The sequence below is a fragment of the Branchiostoma belcheri genome, unplaced genomic scaffold (genome assembly GCF_001625305.1).
Source record: "Branchiostoma belcheri isolate BF01 breed outbred unplaced genomic scaffold, Haploidv18h27 scaffold56, whole genome shotgun sequence".
NCBI lineage: Eukaryota > Metazoa > Chordata > Leptocardii > Amphioxiformes > Branchiostomatidae > Branchiostoma > Branchiostoma belcheri.
In genome coordinates, this window is record NW_017804198.1 from 960,252 (window position 1) to 982,243 (window position 21,992).

At 40.2% G+C, this 21,992-nt stretch overlaps 1 protein-coding gene across 3 annotated transcripts in view; it reads left to right on the plus strand.

Moving 5' to 3' along the window:
* Window position 1: 1 nt before the first annotated feature.
* Window positions 2-21,992, plus strand: part of LOC109481532 (centrosomal protein of 112 kDa-like) — a 27,846-nt gene continuing 5,855 nt past the window's right edge. The window contains exons 1-17 of one of the 3 annotated variants that reach the window (XM_019784109.1): window positions 2-123; window positions 2,203-2,423; window positions 2,775-2,841; window positions 3,237-3,354; window positions 4,216-4,272; window positions 6,292-6,467; window positions 6,989-7,165; window positions 7,785-7,964; window positions 8,896-9,010; window positions 9,620-9,856; window positions 10,676-10,838; window positions 12,103-12,316; window positions 13,168-13,351; window positions 13,978-14,070; window positions 15,809-15,916; window positions 18,071-18,253; window positions 18,429-18,556. In XM_019784109.1, coding sequence (XP_019639668.1) covers window positions 2,318-2,423; window positions 2,775-2,841; window positions 3,237-3,354; window positions 4,216-4,272; window positions 6,292-6,467; window positions 6,989-7,165; window positions 7,785-7,964; window positions 8,896-9,010; window positions 9,620-9,856; window positions 10,676-10,838; window positions 12,103-12,316; window positions 13,168-13,351; window positions 13,978-14,070; window positions 15,809-15,916; window positions 18,071-18,253; window positions 18,429-18,556 — 2,306 coding nt within the window. In that variant the 5' untranslated portion in view covers window positions 2-123; window positions 2,203-2,317. The remainder of the gene's footprint in view (window positions 124-2,202; window positions 2,424-2,774; window positions 2,842-3,236; window positions 3,355-4,215; window positions 4,273-6,291; window positions 6,468-6,988; window positions 7,166-7,784; window positions 7,965-8,895; window positions 9,011-9,619; window positions 9,857-10,675; window positions 10,839-12,102; window positions 12,317-13,167; window positions 13,352-13,977; window positions 14,071-15,808; window positions 15,917-18,070; window positions 18,254-18,428; window positions 18,557-21,992) is intronic. The other 2 variants (XM_019784111.1, XM_019784110.1) reach the window with 2 other exon arrangements.

Below are 21,992 nucleotides of genomic sequence, written 5' to 3' on the forward strand. Positions count from 1 at the left end.
GGTCGGGTTCGAACTTAGAAGGATTATAAGAGCGGCAAGTTTTGTTTTGATTTTGTCTCAAATCTCCAGATTTCTTTCAGCTGCGTGAAACGTTTAGCATTCATCGTGTACTTAACTACAAGGGTAAGCTGTTTAGTACCTCCACTTGTGTCTTAATTGTACATTTTTGGTAAAATTTGTTGTTTTGTATCACGTATGATCCAGCTACTAGAATCAGTTACAAGTTTATAACACCTTGTTGCTGTAAAGTTTGTTTGTTTTTCTGTCATAGTTTAACGTATGCTTGTTGCTTTTAATCCTTTACTACTACAATATGCTGTTTTTGTCTTGCCTACAAGCATAACGGATATATTCGTCGGTTTAAAACTATATGTGTCTTTTTATGTCGTATATTTTTGAAAAGAAAGAAATTATGTTTTCAAAGCTCGTTCGCTTGACATCTGGTGTACTTCCGGGGGGAGTAAGGGCACTTGAAAACCGTGCACGTAACACGCATGAACAATTTGTAATAAATTATGTACAGCTGCATCTACTTAAGGTATTTCCTGAATAATTCCACAAGTTCACCAAAATCAACAAAAGAAAATGTGACTTTGACAAATTCTCTGTTGGTTCGTAAGATTTCTGAACGTGGCCCCCACCCCATCTGCTTGGAGATTTGTCTTGAATACAGGGCTCAAATTTATTTTTGAGAATGGGTGCATCAGTGCATGCAGCGTAAAAGCTAAGGTACACAGAAAAGATTTTTTATGTACGCAACATAAGATACATGTAGTGGAATTTGTCCTCAAAACCTGATTATGAAATATGATTGATATGAACCTTTTTGCCCTAGAGTGCCTCCCTTCATAATCATTGATATTTGTAAGATGTGACATTCTGTACCTTAGCTTCAAAATTTTCAACAAAATACAACAAAGGTTTTGGCATTTTTTCAAACACTTAAATGTCAGGAACTACTAGTACTTAAAATTAATTTTTTTTGTGTGTACAATACCACTTTCAAATGCACTATTATGTAACTACAAATATTTACAATTTCTTTGCCTTTCAGTTCATAAAGACGATATGTTTTGAAAATAAATGGTCCTAGTAATAGTAGTACTATTAATGATTTTTAATCTCTGCTGTCCTCAGTGATGTTGCTTTTTTTTAAGAATGCAAGGCAGTTTTTGACCACCACCGGGACTGGTTTTGTCATGGCCCAGTTAAGTATAGGTTATAATTATTAATAATCAGGTGCAGGTAGACATGAGAAATATTACCTCCATAGCTCCAATTGTACTAGTACCTGCCTGCACTAACCTGGCTATGCAGATAGTATTTCGAGCACAGTGTAAATGTAAGTATTGTAACTACTGCAGTTCCAACTTCATAATAAGAGTGTGTACTCTGTGAGTTTTAATTGGGACGTGTGTGTTTTCCTTTGCCTACTTGTATTTGTACTCTTATTGTTCAGTTGTTTTTCATGGTTACTGGCCAGTAAAAAGTAAAAGTCAACACTCAACCGACTGTATACAAATGGAAAGGTTAGATGTATTGTTATATAGCAAGCCAGTGTTTTCTGTCCCTTTGTCACAAATGCATATGCTGTTGGGGCTTGAAATCTGTCAAACTCAAAGTTTCTTCATTAACTGCAATCAGGCAGGGCTTTGTACCTTGGCTTTAGTTCCAGTACTGTGCCACAAAAATTGATAAGGTATAGGTAAAAAACACATATTTATAATCACCAAGTACTTGAACTAAAGTGTATAATGTTATTTGTAAGCCTAATATAACAATTCTCCATAAACAAGAGATTATTACCCTTAACTGTCAAGTTTATTAATATTTTTGTCACTGTAATTCCTGATTTTTTCACAGTACTGTTATGTTCACTGTTTTCACTGTCACTTCAGAGTTCTGTACCGTGAACTTACCATTACAGGTCACAAATAATTCCCTGTACTTCTTTTTCCTGCACCTGTTGCTACCATGAATAAAAAAATATATAGTTTTGTGAACATGTCCATTTTTTTTCAAACCGTGAAATTTTGCTACCGTGAACATAAAGTGAATTACAGTATTGAGGAAGTTCGGAAGAATTATGAATGTAATTTGTCAAATTGTTCAGGTAGCTGTGTACCTGTTTACCTGTAATTGTACCTGCACTTAAAATGTGTTTATATGTACACAGCTGTAATGTTGTTTTGTTTTTTGTAGGTCAGTGACAAGAAAATCTAACTACACCATTACAGTCCAAGGGAAAGAGTCAGACACTTCCCTACAACTTTACAAGTACAACTGACAACCCTGGCAGAGTAACATCACATTCACCATGGACTCCATAACACTGGACTCCTCAGACTCCAGACTTGATGCAGAGTTTGACAGGTCTCTGGCAGATATGAAACCCTATGTACTCAAACTACCACATAAAACAGGTGGGGAAAATAGTTGGCCTGTTGGAATCTTATGATAAATTGTAAACCATTATTCCTGCTATGGCTGGCACCAAATTTCAGTAGTTTATGGAGTTAGGCAGCAGGAAAAATGTTAAATATTATTCACAATTGATAGTGAAGATTATAATACAAAATTGTTCATTTTACACATTTTTTTTTGTATTTTATCAACTAGAATTCCACGATGATGCAATTCTTTTACTTTTTGTTGTCCACTATAATTACTATAAAATACCAAGTTTATGAAAATTGAATTCACCTGTCGAAATTCTGTGGGTAAAATAATACCCTCATATGTATCCTTGAAACTGTGAATAACTTTATTTCCAGAGAGACAGAGATGTGCCTTATGGATTAAGAAACTATGTGAACCAGTTGCACCTGGACCTACTGCAAGGTAACGAACAAAAAAGATTCTACTAGATAAGGAAATCTGTCTTTGTGTGTTTGTTTGCTTGTGTGTCTGTAGATATTTGATCATAGTAGTCACAAGACATGAAAGGGGAAATGTTGTAACCACAGGCTGACAAGAACTTGAAGAAGGTAAAAAAACAAATACATATATACATTTTGTAACCCAACACCACAGCATGCCTGCTACACCAGTTACCATGGAGACAGACGTCTGGTCTAGGTCATTGACAGGTTATGTGTTTCGAGAAAAAGGAGATGAAATAGAGCAAATGCAACATATTTCTATTCTGTGAAGGTAACATATTAATATTTAATATTATTAATTAAATACTTCATTGATGATGTATGAAATGTTTTATTTCTTGTTCCTATTTGTAGGAAGAACAGGAACATGTATGCAGAGTTGCTGCTCCACATGTTGAAGAGAGGAGTTTTAGAAGGACCCTTCAACCACAGACCAGACCCTGGACCACTCAAGACCCTGCCTTCATATATGGTAATCATCCTCAAATAGCACATGGTGCTTTAGGCTAGCCTCTATGCAATTATGTTGTGCAGGTATTTCTGATGTCTAAAGCCCCTGTCACACATTCAGAACCTTCCTACAACCACCAACCAACCAAGGTTGGCTGAAGTTCGGGAGCAGTCTGATCAGGTATAGGTTACTCCTGTTTTCTACATGCGAATCAAATCAGATTTGAGTTAAATTTTATCCCAGAGCATGCCCTGAACACTGCTGGCCTACTCCTGGACACCAGGCATGACTTAATTGTCCCTTTCAAAACCAAACCCACATTCTTTCACTCACTTTATTGTCTTTTATTTCATATCTGACAAGTTTGAAATTAAAACAATTTTTTTTATTTTTTAGTCAAATTTTAATGATAGACAATATGAGATGGTCTGCAAAACATCTTGAAAACATTTTGCTCTTGTTGACTTTAAAGTTCATCTGTGTTGGTAGAAGTCATTATGAAGCAAGTTTAAACTGTAATTTTCAACACAACAAATTGGACTCACCCAAATTTTCGACTGTACAACTCCAGTCTTTGTCAAGGAAAATGAGCATTTCACCTCTTCTGTGACATCAACTTATGACACACATTGCTTGGTGAACAGTGGATCATAGTTTGCAGAAAGTCTGTGGCGTCCCCCGTCTTTATTCAGGGATGGTTGCCCTCACCAAGTCATGTGTGTCATCTGCATAATGTAACGTCACTGAAGCGGTGGATTACTCATTCCTTGACAAAGGCTGGAGTTGTACAATTACAGTTCAAAATTTGGGTAAATCCTATTTCTTGTCTCGGTAACTACAGTTTAAAGTTGATTCATATTGTTGTCTGTCCTACATGTCCAGTCCATCTACTTTGATGATGTGCCAAAGTCTACAATCCCCAAAAGTAAAGTAACAGAGGTGGGTATATGTGTCTGTTTTACCTTCAATATATATTAGGTACTACAAGACAGTATTTTGTAGTTTTTAGTGGTAGTCAAGATGTCACGCAAATTAAAAATTGGACTGTTCCAAACTAACCCGTGTGCAAAGTGGAACATTCCAAACTTCCTTCCACATTTAAAGAAGATTGCTCTTTAAAAACCCATATAAAATGCAATAGGGTTGATTCAACATAATAGTACTTAACTACAGGTCTGTAAGGCCACACCGACTTAATTTTATGGATGACATCCTCTGAAGACCCCCAAACTAGTGCGCGTGCAGTGGTCGAAATACTTTTTTTCAGTGCTCTGACAATATTGCAGAAGAGTTAAAATTTCGTCCTGCAATTTGGAAATACTTTCTGCAAATACACAAGCCCCCATATTACAACCTTCTGAAACCAATAATGCCTATTTTTACATCATATATATATAACGGTATAGCTTTGTAAATCTGTAGCATTACTAAAATTCTTCAAAATATCACTCTTTTAAATATGTTTGGACCGTAAAATTTTATTGGTCCGGTCCAAAAAAACCGAAACGTCGGTGGACCGGTTGTTTTGACCGGAACAAAAATCCATATTTGTTGCTACTGCATAACTGATGATCACTACATACAAAGAAGCCTGCCAGGAAAATGAAAATCCAGCCTTCAAATAAAAGAAGTTTACCTTAGTCTCCGTCTCTCTCATTTTGCAACAATATTTCCCGTATTTTGGTACCGATAGTCATCTAGAAATCATAAAGGACAAGCCTACGGGCCGTGCTTGGTTCGGATCGAGCCGAAAATCACTGATTTTACACCATATGGTCACAATGTGATGCACGTAAATTTTCACTCGAAATGAGAAATTACCGCCCAACAAAACGGACCATTAGGTTCCCAGTGCTGTATTTCTCTTTTGTTCATGTGATCAACTTGTTTTCTTTGCTTGAATCGTGCAAAATACCAAGGAAAAACATCGAAATTTCGGCAAATTAACGCCGAGGCGAGTGTAGTTTTTCGGAGGAGCCATGTTTCCTTTGCCGTGTTGCCTGCTGGGAAATGCTCAGCGAAAACTGCCGAAAATTGCCGAGGCAGTTGTCGGGTCCTCCCGGGAGACGAAATCTAACATCGGAAAATGGCGAGTGCCCATATTTGGTTATCGTCGCCTTTCGTCGCCTTGTCGAAATCGTTCAACTTTGACCCCAAATTCCCTTATATGGGACCATTACAGTCTGCTGGAAAACGCCGGCAGGTTCGTGCGGCGCAGGTTTTCGATCTATTCACAGCGCCACTGCTTTGCTAATTGATAAGTATTGAATCCGGAGCCTATTTTTCCTTCTGCAAAATTGCAGATTGTAAGATTTTTTCTTCTGCAATCTTGAAAATCTATCTGCAAATTGCAGACTGCAGACGGGTATTTCGAACACCCAGGCGTGGGTGAATAAAAAAAAGTCCGGCCAAAAATAAAAATGCTACTAAACCACAGGAATACAAAGCTGGTATTGTGAATTTGCAGCAGTACATAGCGACATATATGACAAGCCGGCACATGCTGGATTTTTACGGAATTTATGAATGGGCACTGTACGTATGTACTGAGTTCTTGAGTCGTAGAGCTTTGGCAGCCTGGGTGCCGTCCTCCAGAGTTACCACTGGCTCCATATTGTTGTTAACTACCATAGACTACCCAGGCCTACATCATGTAGAGCCAGAGCCTCAGAGGACGTGATTTTTTTTTTTTTGAGAACATTCAATGCACGCGTGGATGTCATCCATAAATAAAGTCCATGTGGCCTAAGGCCTAGGAAAAAAATTAAAATATAAAAATAAAAGAATCATTGCCAAGTCTGATAAAAAAAGATAATCCCTACCTACCGAGCCTAATTTTTTCAAGACTGAAACAGGAAACACAACTACGTTTTTTCCTAGATCTCAAGATATTACCAGGAACATTATGATCATAATTCATACATTTCAGTACTGTACCTTTATTTTCTCTTCCATCAGAATCCACATGTACCAGACTGGGTAGCGGGAGAGTTAGATGATACGCTGGCGTCTTCCCGCGCTGTCGAGGAGTCGAGATCGTTCTCCACCTCCCGCCACAGGTACTCCTCCCTCAGGAAGTCCCCACAGCACTCCACAGGGGTGGACAGTATGCTCAGGGACAGGGGGGCACATAGGTTCGTGTTCTGTTGTTCTGTTCTGAGTTGCTAGGGGGAGCTTTTTGTACAGTAGTTGAGATGGAAGGTATGATGAGATTATGACCCCCTGTTGCTGTGCTATGTTGTTTCTTACAAATTAACACTACTCAACTTTTTATTTCATTTTTCTCAGGGATAGAGGATCTCAAAAGTTTGTGTTGTGTGTTGTTCTGTTCAGAGTTGCTAGGGGGAGCTGTTTGGTACGAGTGACTGAATGAATACTATGATGAGAAGCCCCTGCTTTGTTTCTTACCAATAACACTACTCAACTTACCATTTCCTTGTTATTTCTTTAACAAGTTAGTCTAAGACTAGTTCAAGTACAGTACAGATTTTTAATTTCTTCCCTATACGCATGCAAATCACGCGCAAAACTTGTGTAGCAGTCCACTGTATTTTCTAAATCCAGGAACCAAGAAATTTGATAGTTGTGGCAGCGGTCCCAACAATTTGTATTGTGCAAACTCTGAGATAAATGGAATGCAAATGCTTCGTTCTAGGCGTGAGGAAAATGGCAGTGACGCCCGCGCTTCCCGCGCCCTGTACAGCAGTCGCACAAAACCGTCCTTCTCCCTGTCGTCTGACGAGAGCGATGAGGAAACTCGCAGACCGCGGCCCAAATCTCCGCTGGCTCCCGTCAGAACTTCACCCATCAAACCCAGGACCACCATGACCAGGTAGGGCACTGTGACAGGAAAATTTTAACGTTGGGCACCCCACACCAATTTTATTTGTTGTTTCTCGGATCGCCCTGTCCATTTTTTTCTGATTTGCAAAAAAAAAAAATTGGTTCTAAATTAACTGCAAAATGCTCAAAGACATATTTTGGCCCAAACGGTTGAAAAAAGTCTGTTTCTTCCCAGTTCTTCAATGTTCAAGTTTTTCAATGTAGCAATTCAATTTTCTTTCATGAAAAGTTCAAAATCTATTGTTTTAATCATAAACCAGCCTTGTATGTTCACTTCAATCATGGCTCATATTAGAACATTTTCAGCTATCATAACATCTGACTATTCTGAGTGTCAGAAAAATTATAAAATCATTGTAACAGCTACAGTATTTTTCTTAGGAAGTGAAGCATAGTTTTTGCTGACATTCTACATATTTTATCTCATATGGTGCACCCAAAAACGTTGCATTTACGTTGGGTGCACTAGTTCTCAGAAATAAATTTCGAGCCCTGAGAAAAATAGTATCTACAGAACCACTGTTATTAGCAATAATATTGTGTCAATTGCTTCTGTCCTTGAGTATGCCATCAGGACATAATTTTCCCTTGCCCCTGCTCCCTGCCAGGTCCAGTACCAGTACAGGATACGGCAGTAGTTCCATACGTGACCACGAGGACTCCACCCTGGGCAGACTTCACGAGAAGGAGCTGGAGATGAGAACCAAGCTGCTGGAGTCTCGCTTCCACGAGGAGATGTTAGTCCTACAGCAGAAACATGATGGTGCAGTTCAGAAAATACTAGACAGGTGGCGCTTGCACTCAAGTTTTTCAGTTTTCCTTTGTAAGAGTTTTAGGTCTCTGGTAATAGTAACACACACATACAAGTGATGGTAACATGTGTTGTATTTGCCTAGGACAAAAAAATATGTTGTGTTCCTTTTTTTTTTCTTTAATTCCTGAAAATTATTAGGTCATTAGGTTACGGTAGGGATTATCTTGATTATCTTAAATGAAATGAAATCTTTTTTCTTTTTTTTTGAAGACTTTGCCCATCGCTAGTGATCCAACTTATGCAATACAGTTTAACAAAGTAAAACTTGCATAAGGAAACTTGTATTTTCAATGTCTATGTTAGAAAACCAATTGTACAGCATTTCATCACTCAGGTGTCAGATTACAGAGCTAGAAGGGTTGATCAGCTAAAAAAATGTATGTCCCTTGCAGGGTTCCACACAAAATAGTCTAGGGTCATCAGTTTTTGTAGGGTCAGTCGCGAAACAGGAATTCAAATTTAAACACAACATGTCATTTTTTTTCCTATGCCTTACATGTTCCTTTGTCAAAGAAGTTAAATTGTATACTTAGCTGGCATTTGGTATTTTCTTGTGTCCACAGCAAATTTGCTTTGGTTGCATTTGCTCTTATTCGGCCATATTGCAGATAAATTATTGCTATTACTTCATAGAAAAACAGACACATTCTGCACAGTCACACAGTACACATGATGATAGTGGTCACTAAGTAGACTGGTTTATTGAACACTATAACAGCACGGACAATGACAATGGTGATTGGAATATGGCTTGTCCTAGAGTGAAACAACATTGCCTTTAATTATGTAAAACTAAAAGAGGACAAGTGGACATCTTGAACACCAACAGAAAAAAAAACAGAGAAGATAGTTTTGTGTACAATATAGGGTTTGTTCAATGTACCTGATGTTTGTTTAATTTGCAGGAAAAATGAAGAGATGGAGGATGTGAAACAACATTACCGAGGCAAGCAGCTGGAGCTGGAGGAACAGGTCAAAAAACTGGAGAAGAAATGTCAGAGTCTGGTCAAGGAATCACAGGTCAGAAACTTCTAGAGTTTAGTTGGTTTTGTTTACCTTAAGGAAAATGTATTGCTTTTCCTCTGTTTCTTCTTCAAACAGAAAAGGTCAATGACCTGGACCAGATGTCTGTCACCATGGGAAGTGGTGGCGTAGCCTGTACATTATGTAGCAAGTGGGAGGGGCTGGTCACATATGAATATTTTAGAGTAAGAATAAACAGAGCAGGAGTTTATGCTAGCACACGTGAAGATAGACATTATGTTACTTTATATATGTTTATTAGGAACTCCATTAGTGAAACAAAAATATTGGCTGCTATTCTTCCTAGCATCCTGAAGATATATATTTCCTTTGCAAATGTTACCTTAAGTTTCTAGTTTTCAATCAAATCTCCTCTTCCTATCATAAGATCTAAAATAAGTAGTTTGTCACAAGGAAAGCAGCCAGGACACATTGGACAGAAGTAGCTTATCTGCATGCCTTGCAGTACCATAAATGGCCTCTAGATGGCTCTTCTTATCTGTAATCTATAATATACTATAGGACTGCACATTGTGGTGCATTGCAGTACCATAAATCGCCTCTAGGTGTCTCTTCTCATCTTTAACCCAACTCTACCCTGTGCAGGTTATACGAGAGAACCGTGACCGTCAGATCGCGGAGCTGAAGAAGATGACGGAGCAGACCACGGCCAGCACGCAGAACGAGTACGAGAAGCGTCTCCACGACATGGTGGCGGACTTCGAGCAGGAGAAGTTTGACATGCAGAAACTTCACACCAAGAACATCCAGGAACTGCTGGATGATACCAACAACAGGCTGCAGAAGATGGAGCAGGAGTACCAGGCTCAGGCTGCCTCTACGGTGGGTAGTATTCTTGTTTATACTGTCAGGAAAGTTCATCTGTGTTGGTAGTTACATGTTTAAAGTTAAAACTTTAGATCCAACACAAAACAGTTCTCTCACCTAGCACTTTCAACAAGTCAATCTCAGACTGGTCTTCCTCAGTAGACTGACCCAGTGAGGCTTGTCACGTGGCTTCTTTGAAGTGTGACGTCAACACTGGGTCAAAGGTATCTGGTAGAGGATGTCGGCCCCCGTCGTGGTTAAGTGAAGGGTGATGGGCCCTGATGTAAATGGCCTCCTTCACCCCTTCACTTAACCGCGACGGGGGCCGACATCGTCTACCAGTGATGACGTCACACTTCAAAGAAGTCACATGACAAGCCTCACTGGGTCAGTCTACTGAGGAAGACCAGAGTGACTGGTCGAAAGCTCTAGGTGAGAGAACTTTTTTGTGTTGGACGAAAAGTTTTCACTCTAAATCATGTAACTACTAACACAGATGAACTTTCCTGAATTTAAACATATGCACATGTCAGGGAAAGAGAAAAAGACAAAGTTGAAACAAAACCAATTTACGGTATTGTAACTATCGTTTTTATGAGTAAATGTAGAAGTGTTTGCATGTTTTCCAAGCTTGTTGAATGTTCATCATTAAGGTAATTCATTTGTAACAGTGAGGGGGTTAGTGGGCACTACCAACTGACCCGGCCGAGGGGTCTAGACCTTTTAGCCGAGTGGTTTGAGGTTGTGGGTTCGAACCCCACCCGGGACCAGCGGGTCCTTTCTGTTTCTACTGCTTGCCTCCTGTTTCTTACACATTCATTCCTTCACTATCAGGGTAGTGTAGTAAAAGAGCTGGAGGCGCGTGTTGCCCAGCTGACTAAGGATGTAGAGAACAGTGTAGCGGAGAGAAACCGTCTGTCCACGGAGAAACTCCAGCTGGAGCACAGGTGCAGCGAGATCAGTGGGGAACTGGCCGACTGTCAGGCCAAGTTTGAAGGTAATATCTCTTTAATAGGGGCCTGCATGGGGGGGGGGTCCCGACAACACGTCTACGCTAAATTTTGAGAGCTCTCGATTACGCTTTGCGATAAATTCCAAGTGGCTACAAGGCATTACGTGGAATTAAAACAGCAAATTTACGCTCTACGCAAAAGGCGCCAATTATGCTCTACATTGAATTAGAGCGGCCCATCTATGCTCTATGTAGATTTAAAACGGCAGATTATGCTCTTCGGAAAAGGGCATGCAGGCCCCCTTTCATAGTCAATATTCTTGTCATTCTTTTAATGTAGTATCAACCCCATCCCATACCATACTGATATTCTGTGAGGCAAAAATGTGATTTAGCTGATGAGAGACAGTTGCTTGTTCTGTATCACAGGCTGGTTCTATTAGCGTAGTGTTATTGGTGGTACCAAAAAATAAAGGACTCTTCACATAGCTTGTTTTGGTGCTATTTCAAACTCTTTTAGTTAAAAGTATATTATGAAAGGATGACAAAAATGTGTTAAGAAATGGAAGTAAATGTCAATATCAGGCAGATTTCCTCAATTCAGAATTTTTTTTTTTTTAATGCCTTTCCATGATAACCATTCCATAAATGTCAGCTACAATGTGGAAGGTAGCTGTAGTTGTTTAGGCCTAGAACAATTAATGTTGTGTTTTCTTATTACACCCCTTAATGTTCTTTCTCTTCTTTTTTTGGCGATGCCTCAGGAGCTAGCCTAGTAGTACTACTTATGCCTGTTTAGTGATGCATACCTAAACCCAATTTTAGGTTCAGGTCCGGATTCAAGTCCAGAGGTTTAGGTGCAGTTCCGGACTTGTAAGTCCGGACCCACACCCATGGCATATACAAAATTACATGTTGGCAACCTTGCAATGTTGTCTGGGTGAAACTTTGGCCACATAACATGGAGGCCGGTACTTGACGATGCCCGATGGCAATGTTTCCTTCATTTTGCAGCAAAGATTTTGCAATCTATGGAAGGTTTTAGGTGGTTTGGAAAGAAAAGGGGTATGTGAAATGGTCTTTTAATTATGGTAATAAGTCTGGACTCAGTTCTTGACTTTTAGGTTTTTTTGGACTTGAACCTAAACATTCTTACAAGTCCGGATCCAAGTCCAGTGAACCGGTATGCAGCACTATGCCTGTTCAAGTGAATTCCTTCGGCATCACTGTAATGTCCATGGAAGCCTTGTTTACATCATTCACAAAATCTAAAAAGAATTATATTTGACTCAATTCCTGCTCCCTTCAGCCCTTGAGAGGAACTCAGACAGACTGCGAGAAGACCATGAACAGGAGCTGAGAACCCTGAGGAACAAGTCTGAGGCCAGTGTGGAGTACCTGAAGCAGGAGAACAGTCTGGCTGCAGCAAAGGCACACGACCACATCTCCGACCTGGAGGCACACGTCTCACAACTCAAACAGTCGCTACAGGACTCAGAACATGAGAGGCAAAGACAGATCAGGTATGGCAGCCACTAGAGGTTTTGTTATATTTAGTAATTTACCGAAGGAAAACATAATTTTTTTTGCTACGTTTCCTCTTCTTCTTCTCCAAACAGTGACCTGACTGAACCAGACGTCACCATGATGGTAACTGTTGTTGGGTTACATAATGTTGCAATTTTATAGTAGGAGGGATTTAGACTCGTGTCACCATATATGTGAATGTATTTGAGTAAGAATTAACAGTCTGAGAACAGACCATGTGTGAAGGTAAACATTATGCATTTGCTTTGCAAATGTTACTTATCTAGTTTTGATTGTTTCGCATAACTTGTAAGCAAGGTGGTCTTGTGGTAAGAGTTGCTGATTCAGGATCTGGAGGTTCTGGGTTGGAATCCCTGACAGGCCAGTTTGTTGTATCCTTCAGAAAGGCACTTTGCACCTGCTTCCTCACTTAACTCAGGTGAAAATGAACATATATAGCTTCAGTTAGGGACGTCCTCTCCAATAGGATATGAAGTTCTTGACAGTAGTACTTCGACCATTGCACACTGAGGCATGCCCCTAATCTTTTTCAAAAGGTATTGCAGGTTCTTAAACATGCATGGGGTGTGGCTCTCCCCAAACACGGGACCTCCATTTAACGTCCTATCAGAGGGATGTCCCAAACCCAAGCTAGATACTCATTTACACCTAAGTAAAGTGAGGAAAGCCATGTAAAGTGCCTTTCCCAAGGGCACAACATTGGGGAATGTTTGTGGATTTGAACCATGGACCTTTGGGTTATGGGCCATTTAACACTTTCTAGTACATGTAATATGCCACATGATCCCACTGACAAGTTTTAGTTGTTTCATGTTAAACTTTGTAGGGAGTTAGAAGCAGTCCACCAGCAGGACAAGATGCACAAGGAGAACCTCCATGAGAAGAAGGTTCGCGCGCTGCACTCAGAACTGGAGCAGGAGAAGGCAGACGCCCTGAAGAAAATCCACAAACTGGAGGAGGCCGTGAAGGACAAGGACGAACAGATTCAGAAAATGGCTGAAATACAGAAGGTAAAATAAGGCCGAGGAAAAAAAATTTTCTGTTTCCTGACAGACCCTAGAAAGAACTACTAGTACTGACCCTAGCTTTTTTTGTGGACCCTGCAAGGGACGTAAACTTTTTTAGCCAATTATTGACCTTTCCTAGCTCCATGATCTGACACCCAAGTTATGAAACATAAATTAAATCAGTCTTCCAATATTGACATTGAAACTAAAGTGTCCTCATGCAAGTTTTAGTGGGTACCACCAATAAATAGCTAGAACAGAAGCGGCCTACAATATTTACGAAACAAGCAACAGTTTTCCCTCAGTGACATCACATTTTTGCCTCACAGATATCAGTATTGATTCAACTTACCGTACTACATAAAAAGAACGACCAGAAATTTACTTTGAAAAGCCAGTTTTGCCACCCTGAAATTGCATTGGATACATGTACATGTGATGCTAAACTCATTTTCAGCAATTTGAAAACTCACTGGAAGAAGAACAGATGGAAAGGGTACAATGTATGGCAAAATATACAAACTAAGTCATATAATTACATTTTTGTACATAGTTGACGCTAACAATTATCTAACAGTTCTAAGAAACTGATCTACTGGTAAGCCTCTAAAATTGCTGTTTTCCTTCAGTTCCAGACCCAGCAGGCTGACAAAGCCTTGGAGGACTTTAAGAGACAAGTGGAGAAAAACTCCAACCAGGTGTATGCAGACATGAAGTCTCAGGTAAACATTAACAGTTACTCATGACAGACTAAGCCGTCGCCTGTTTTTCTGTCTATTGCTGAAACTTTCCTGCGTGTGAGTCGTGTGACGGAAAATTTTGTAAACCAATCTATGAACCTTGATGGTCAAAATCAACGAAAATCATGACCTGAAAAATTATTCTAAAAATTAATCTTAAGGATTACCAACAACCAACTTTCAGGAGAAATTGAATTTTTGAAGGCTTGAAACTCCAAAATTTCTTTCAGCAGCATTATTCCTGAACACTGGTGAAAATGTTTCAAATATAAGCTACAGTAGTACTACATGTAGTAGTAGTAGTAGAAGGAACTTTGGGGCCACACCAATTTAATTTCTTGGTTAACGGATTCGTCCGCTTCATTTTTTTCTGATTTGCAAAAAAAAAAAAAAATCAGAATCAACTGCAAAATGCTCATAAAGTCATATTTTGCCCTGAACAGTTGAAAACAGTCCTTTTCATCCTAGTTGTTACAATTATTCCATCTTTCAATGCAGTCACTGTGGTATCATTAAAAGTTCAAAATTCATTGTTTAAGTTTTGAACCAGCCTGGTGTGTTGACTTCATGGCTCCTATCGTACCATTTTGGGCCATAATAGGGTGCCTGGGCCTGTTTTCATTTTTTTACTCCGTGAAGGAGGTCAGGACCTTCGGACGGAGTGTTGTGATCGACTGATTTTTCATGTTCGCAGTCAAAACACTGGGTTCTCTTTGTGTAATCGGCACGCAATTTTATACGCCGTCTGCGGGCATGCCCGTGTTGATGCACGAATGTGTATTTTTGCCGTTGCTGCTTTCGCGGTCAATGTAATATTGCAGACGCACCCCTACGATTACAAGGCGAATTGGAATGGTCCAGAAAAACGCGTTGTTTGGAATAGCAGTGGGGGGGGGTGGAACTTCATGCAGATACGGGGTGGTTTTGATAAGTGGTTCCAGATGTTTTTGCCCATGCTTAAGAGATGCCAAGTTTTTTGGAAGATGTTCGCAGCCAAAACGCATTCTTCCGTACGTCGCATTTCTGTGTAATTTCGCATGTGGTGTGGCATTATGTCCGGGATGATGCACGTCTTTTTATTTTTACTGTAGCTGTTTTGATATTGAAGTAAATGCATATTTTAGAAACATCCCTACTTTTACAATCCTGTGGAATAGGCCGTAGGTTTAGGCAGTTGTCTGGTAGCAGAGGTACTGTAAGCAGATATCCTGGTTATCTGGCCGGCGGTAGTAACACTCGCGGTGCTTACCGCAACTGTTGCTGGAATTTGTCCTGTTCCAGGCGTGCTTAATTAGGTACAGGCACGGTAAGACGGTGGGGCTATCTTTCTTACTAGACACGACCATGATAGTCCGATCTTTATGTGAATGCAATGATTGTGTGTGTGTAATTAAAATGAACTTCGAACTTGAAGCACAGTATCTTTACACGCCCTGGGAACAGTAATGGATTTAGCTCTTTGTATGTTTTATGCTTGTGACGCGCCCTCATTGTATTAACCGTTGCCTAATTATAATGTCTGCACAGTAGGTCTGGCGTTGACGCTTGGGATTTTGTTGAAATATATAAAACTTCACGGAGGATTGTCACCTATGGCTTCTTGTTTATTTTTTTGCCCGCCCTCTCCATTATTTTTCTAGAAAAATCCGTTAAACAAGAAATTGAATTGATGTGGCCTGATGAAAAATTTTGACTGATCATCCCCTTGCCATGACCACAGATGGAGAAAGTAGAAGCAGACTTGGAGAGGTCTAAGATCCTGCGGGAGAAACAGCAGAGGGAGTTTCAGAGACAGCTGGAGGAGGAGAGACAGAGGAACGAGCACAAGGTATACTAACTTATCTCCTGTTTGTTACAACAAGTTTACTGTACTAATTATTATCACCTGTGAAATGCAATGTAAAATATTTTCATTCTGCCAAATAAGCTCAAATAAGGAGTATTGGTGAAAAAAAAATATACCAGTACATGTAGCTATATCAACACACAAACTTCAAAACAAGTTTCAAGTTTTATTCATAAAAATCAGCCTTGCAGCCAGTGCACAAACATATAGCTGAATAAGTTGGCACTGTCACTGATTTTTTACAATTGTGTAGTAAATACAAATACAAATTAACATTACAATACATATACAGACACACAAACAAACACATTACAAAGCCACACATGGACACTAAAAAGTACAGTCCAGAGAGTCCTGAGAGTTACTGCAAAGACTCATTGTACAGGCATATTGCCTTGTGTAAGAAAGAGTTTTTCAAACTTGAACTTCTAGGGGAAAGATGTCATTTTCCTCAGACATAATAACATTTAAAAGTCACTGTTAAAACTTAATTCTCTTCCAATTGAAACCTGTAACACGTAGCTAAATATGTCCTCCTCAACACTAGCTGAACTTCCAAACTAAGGTTAGGAGCAAGGTCAGCTGGTGTTCAGCGAGGTTGGTTATGTCTCAAAATGTTTGAATCATTCAGGTGTGGATGGGAGGCTCAGCCCTGGTTAGCTGGTGGTCGGGAGTAGGTCAATAGTGTCGGCTCAAATTTGACTCAAATTCAGCTTGATTCTGGTAGAGAGATGTATGTGCGTCAATGAAGGTTAGACATCCAGGTAATACGATACGTCAAAAAGCAGTTACTAAAGCAACTGGATATGATTTTGAAAACGTCTGGCGTAAAGATGTATGTGGCCTAATATGCTCTGAACTTCAGCCAACCTTGGTCGGTTGGTGTTCAGTGGAAGGTTCTGAATGTATTGTGGGATTAAAAAAGCCCACTGCATGTTTTATCTTGACAGACAAAAAGCTTAAAATAAAAGATAAAAACATTTCTATCTAAGACTGTTGGCTAGGAGCAGGATTTGTCACATTAAAAGATGGGGATTAGTCTTATAAATATCCTCCTTAGGACATGTTAACAGCTCCCAATCCCCTGGCATGTCAGGCTAAACCTTAGCCCAGTCTGTTAACCTATGGCCCAGGCTATAGGGTTAGATCATTTTGATAAGAGTAAAAAGATTACATTTGATATCATACATCCAACTTACTAACTCAGTTACTTTTTAATCTTTTTACCACTTTGTAAAATTACTAAAACTAGCATCACTTTTAGTTGAAGTCGAACAAATTTCAACTTTGTTTTCTTAATGAATTAGTTTGGTTAGACTGGACTGTGTATGTAGATAGGAATGTTATCAAGGTGATTCCAGTTATCAAATTTACATACCTGAGAGCATGCTGATGATATCTGGCCATGCCTGGTCGATGTTCCATCCGGTTTGAGTCACAAAACAAACTTACTGCACATTACTGCATCTGATTTACCTGAATACTTCAGATTTCACCCATACTCTTGTAGATATGGAAATGTGTGGTGTGTTCATTTGCCTGAGGCTACACAACTTTGTAAGCCGTGTCTGTCGGGAATTTGTTAAAGAAGGACACAGTCTAGAAAACTAGGTCAATTTCCTTTTTGTTGTTCACGTATTGCTTTTTATCTTGAAAAAAAGAGATCTGTGTCCTTCAAAGTTTGTGTTGTTAGCAAAACAAAAGATGTACTTACACTCAGGGCTCGAAATTAAAGGTGGTCCAATGGCCACTGAAATGGCCAACTAAAATTCAGGCTGGGACAACTAAAAAGACACTTAGGAACATTTTTGGACAATAGAAAAATAACCAACATCAGATTGTTAGCCCTTCTTTTGTTCATCAGGCACACGTCCTGGCTTTTGGATACGGAAAATTCCCCCCGAATTTCCTGTCTACTCTGCAATTATAGCACACCTGGGAGTGAACAGAAGCAAAATAAAGTTGACTTCAGGTTGGGACAGTTCATCCTCACTTCGGGACAAATGAAATTTATTTTTGGGACAGTGCTGGGACAACAGAAGGAAAAGTTTATTTCGAGGCCTGTAATGTCAAATGTTTAAGTCCTGGTGCTGTGAGGGTTTGTTACATTGAATAAACCATTCTCTCTCTTGTTAGATGCTGGAGTTGAAAGTAGCGCTGGAGCAGGAGAAACAGCAGATGCTGAGGAACCATCAGAACGAGAAGGACGTGGTACAGCACGAGCACGAGAAGGCACTGGAGAGTCTGGAGGACAGACTGAGGGGGAACATGGAGGATGTCAGCAGACAGGCTGAGGACAGGAAGGACAGAGACCTCAAGGTCAGACACAGTACAGTACAGGGTCAGATACAGTATAGTACAGTACAGTACAGTACAAGGTCAGACACACTACAGTACAGTACAGTACAAGGTCAGACACAGTACAGTACAGTACAGTACAGTACAAGGTCAGACACAGTACAGTGCAGTATAATTCAACTTACATATTTTGCAGACTATCTCGGAGCTGGAGCAGCAGGTAAGAGAGCTGCGAGAGGAGGTGATCCAGGCTAACGCACTCAGGAAACAACAACTGGTGGAGCTGGGACTGCTCAGGGAGGAGGAGAAACAGAAGGCTACAAGGTAACATGTACACACTGTATGGACGATGTAGGAAACGAACCCCCCCCCCCCACAAGGCTCAAATGTCCACTTTTTGGTCCACTGTTTATCTAAAGGTCCAAGATTTTTCTTTAAAAGATGGACTGATTCGTATCACAAGCGAGGCTAGAATCGTAGGAAAACTGCTCACTTTGCCATTGAAAAAAGTTATCTCTTCTTTGAAATCCTCTAAAAAACGCAGGAAATGCCATTTCAGAAGGTTCATTTTTCAAAATTTTCTGGGGGAACATACCCCCAGACCCCCTAGGAACCTCGCTCCTACGCCGCTCGTTGGTCCCTCAAGCAGTGGGAAGAACCGCCCATTCAATATCCTAGTTACGGGCATGAGAAAGACCGACGCTGGTGAGAAGAGGCTTTGTAGTCTTGTCTCTGTCAGACTCACTCAGCTCACATGGTCAGGGACTGTGTGAGTCAGCGACCCCAGAGTAACCACCAGGTCACACCTGGGAGACATTAACGACTGGGGACCCGATTAATGACCTGAGTCGCTGGCAATAATCACCTGACATTAACACGGTACACTACCCTGCCAAATAACCACCCCTACACCCCCATCAACACTTTACAGACAACCAATCACAGCCCTCACTCACAATAACCTAATCCCGGTAGTTGTGAAATCAATTAACAACAATTATCTTGATTGTATGTGATTTTCGGGGCCTCCGTAGTTCTCGCGCGGTGGTTAATCAGGCGGAAAGCCGTTGGTAGTCATTAGTACGGGTCAGGTAAAGTTCAGGGCTGATTGGTCGAAACATTTCTCAGCTGATTGACCAATTACGTCTGTCTTTGGACAACATGATAGGCTTGTGTCACTGTATCCACCTGGCTGTCACACATCTGCTTGGTTTACTACTGCCTGTTTCACTATTCACATAGTTCTACATATCAAATTTATCAATTTTAATATCCCAGCCTTCACGCATGTTAAACAGTTAAACATACGTACTTCTGTGGTCTTATGCTCTTCATATACAACCAGACAGTTGTATAATAGGCTAGTCTTTGATGTTGCGCTTGGGTTGTTTTTTGCTTGAGGCTAGAGAGTCTTTGTCTGGTGAAGTAACAAACATCAGGAACACAGGTGTCAGCAGGGTTCTACCCAGCATCCGCCTTTTTGTCATTTGACGGAATTTTGCCGCTCGTGACAGACAAAAATTTTACCCTGACAAAAATAATGGCTTGTAAAGATATTCAAAGAGATGACATTGAACTAAGCATAGCTTACCAGCAAAATTTGCCCTGCAAAATACAGGAAATAGCATTTTAGAGGGTCAAAATTCTGCCTTCAAAGTGATGCGACGTCAAACAAAATTGAGATGATAGAAAAACTTCAGGTTGGGTGTCTGTCCAAACCTGTGCACAATCTAGGAAAAACACCGAAAATCGAAAAAAGAGGTCTTCAAAAAAGAGGTCTTCAAAATTGACATCAAATTGTAGTAAATACATGTAAATCAAATATTAAATTATCATGTGGCAGGTTCTATCTGTAAACAATAGTCAGAGGGTACAGTATTGTCTAGATATAAGGCCACACCAATTTAATTTGTTGTTTCCCGGATTCGCCCCGTCCATTTTTTTTCTGATTTGTAAAAAAAGAAATTTTTTAGGTTCTAAATCGACTGCAAAATGCTCAATGAAAGACATATTTTGGCCCCAACGGTTGAAGAAAGTCCTTTTCTTCCTAGTTCTTAAGTTTTTCAATGTATACGTAACAGTGCAATTTTGTTTCATTAAAAGTTCAAAATCTATTTTAAGTTTTAATTATAATCCAACCTGGTATGTTCACTTCATGGCTCATATTGTAACACATCCGGCTATCATGGGGTGCCTTGGCCAGATTTTAATTTTTTTTGCCCTGTCGCTTCATATTTTTTCTGAAAAAATCCGAGAAACAACAAATGAAATTGGTGTGGCCTAATGGTGTTTTTTCCATTGATTAGTGCTTGTAGTCTTAACTCCCTTTACAGCCAATTGAGCAATGATCTCATGTTCTGTCCCCATGGGCACAGTCCCTGATGACCAGCTCTGGGGTAATCTCCACTCATTACAGGAAATACATTATGTTATTAGTCATTTTGATACCTGTAGATACATGTAGTTAAGTAGAGCAGTCAAAAAAGTATTACTGGTAGGCATAAACAAGAAGAAAGCCTGAATATCAATGATTCGGGGCTCGTATTACATTGTTTGGTAAAGGTGCACATGAGAAAAAAAAATATACTCCCACATTTTTTTTTTTGCTTGCACAACATAAAGCTTCAGATAGAATGTTAGGCCAAAAAAATATTCTGGATGAGGAAATCTGTCTGATGTTGACATACTGCCAGGTATCAGGCCTTGAGCGGACCCAACTCAGGGTGGTCTCGGCCGCGTTGGTCAGGTGGTCACCTTGGACAGGTTGCTTTTTAATGCTTGTGTCAATGGGGAAAATTTTGGGACCGAGAAAAAGCGGTCAGCATGGACAGGTGGTCACCTTGACAGGTTTGACTGTACATGACTAAGAAATAGTACACCTCTACACATACATTCTAAGGCCATACCAATTTAATTTCTTATTTAGGGACTGTACGATATTTACCGGGGGGGGAGGGCCGGTCGTCTGAGGGGGGAGGGCCTAGGAAAAAAAATTTGAACCAGGGGGAGGGCCTAGGAAAAAATATTTTAATTTGGGGGAGGGCTTAAACGTCTGTCCATACATATCGTAGCGATTTGCCAGTCATTGGAATCGGCAGAATTTTACGCTCCAGTAATATCCATCCCTATTATTATAATGTATTCGCCCAAATCTCCCACAGTCCCCTTCACAATCTTGCATTTTCGCCAGAATCGGCGAAACTGGACTACACAGCCAAATTACATGGATTAAAATCGCGGCAATCGCGACACCGCGAAACGATACCGATCAAAAATGTAGGGATGGCTTGTCTGAAGATTTTGAAAATTAATTTTCGCCGTTCAACGCACCCTTCCCAGTGGTGTGCGTGCGTCGCCAAAGGTGACCCGCTGGTCCCGCCTCGCAACTCGCTTCAACTTCTCGGCGTGGATGTCGGATGTCGACGGATTAATTTGGTATTTTTTTAAACCAAGGACTATTTTAACATTTATATCTATGTCCCTCTTAAGTTAATTGAAAACAACACGTAACTTGGCAATATTGTTTCCCTGTTTGTAATAAAATTGACGCGGAAGACGTGGACGAAAGGTAGGCTAGATAGAGGATTATTTCGATTACACTGACTGACCTTAACGTTACTGACTTTGAATTTATAGCTCGATGTACCAGCAAAATTTGTGCTGCCAAATATGCCCCTCAACATGCAAAACATGGGTTGAAATTCAAAATTTTTCCGGGGGGGACATGCCCCCCCCCCCAAAAAGCCGGGCCTACTCAGGC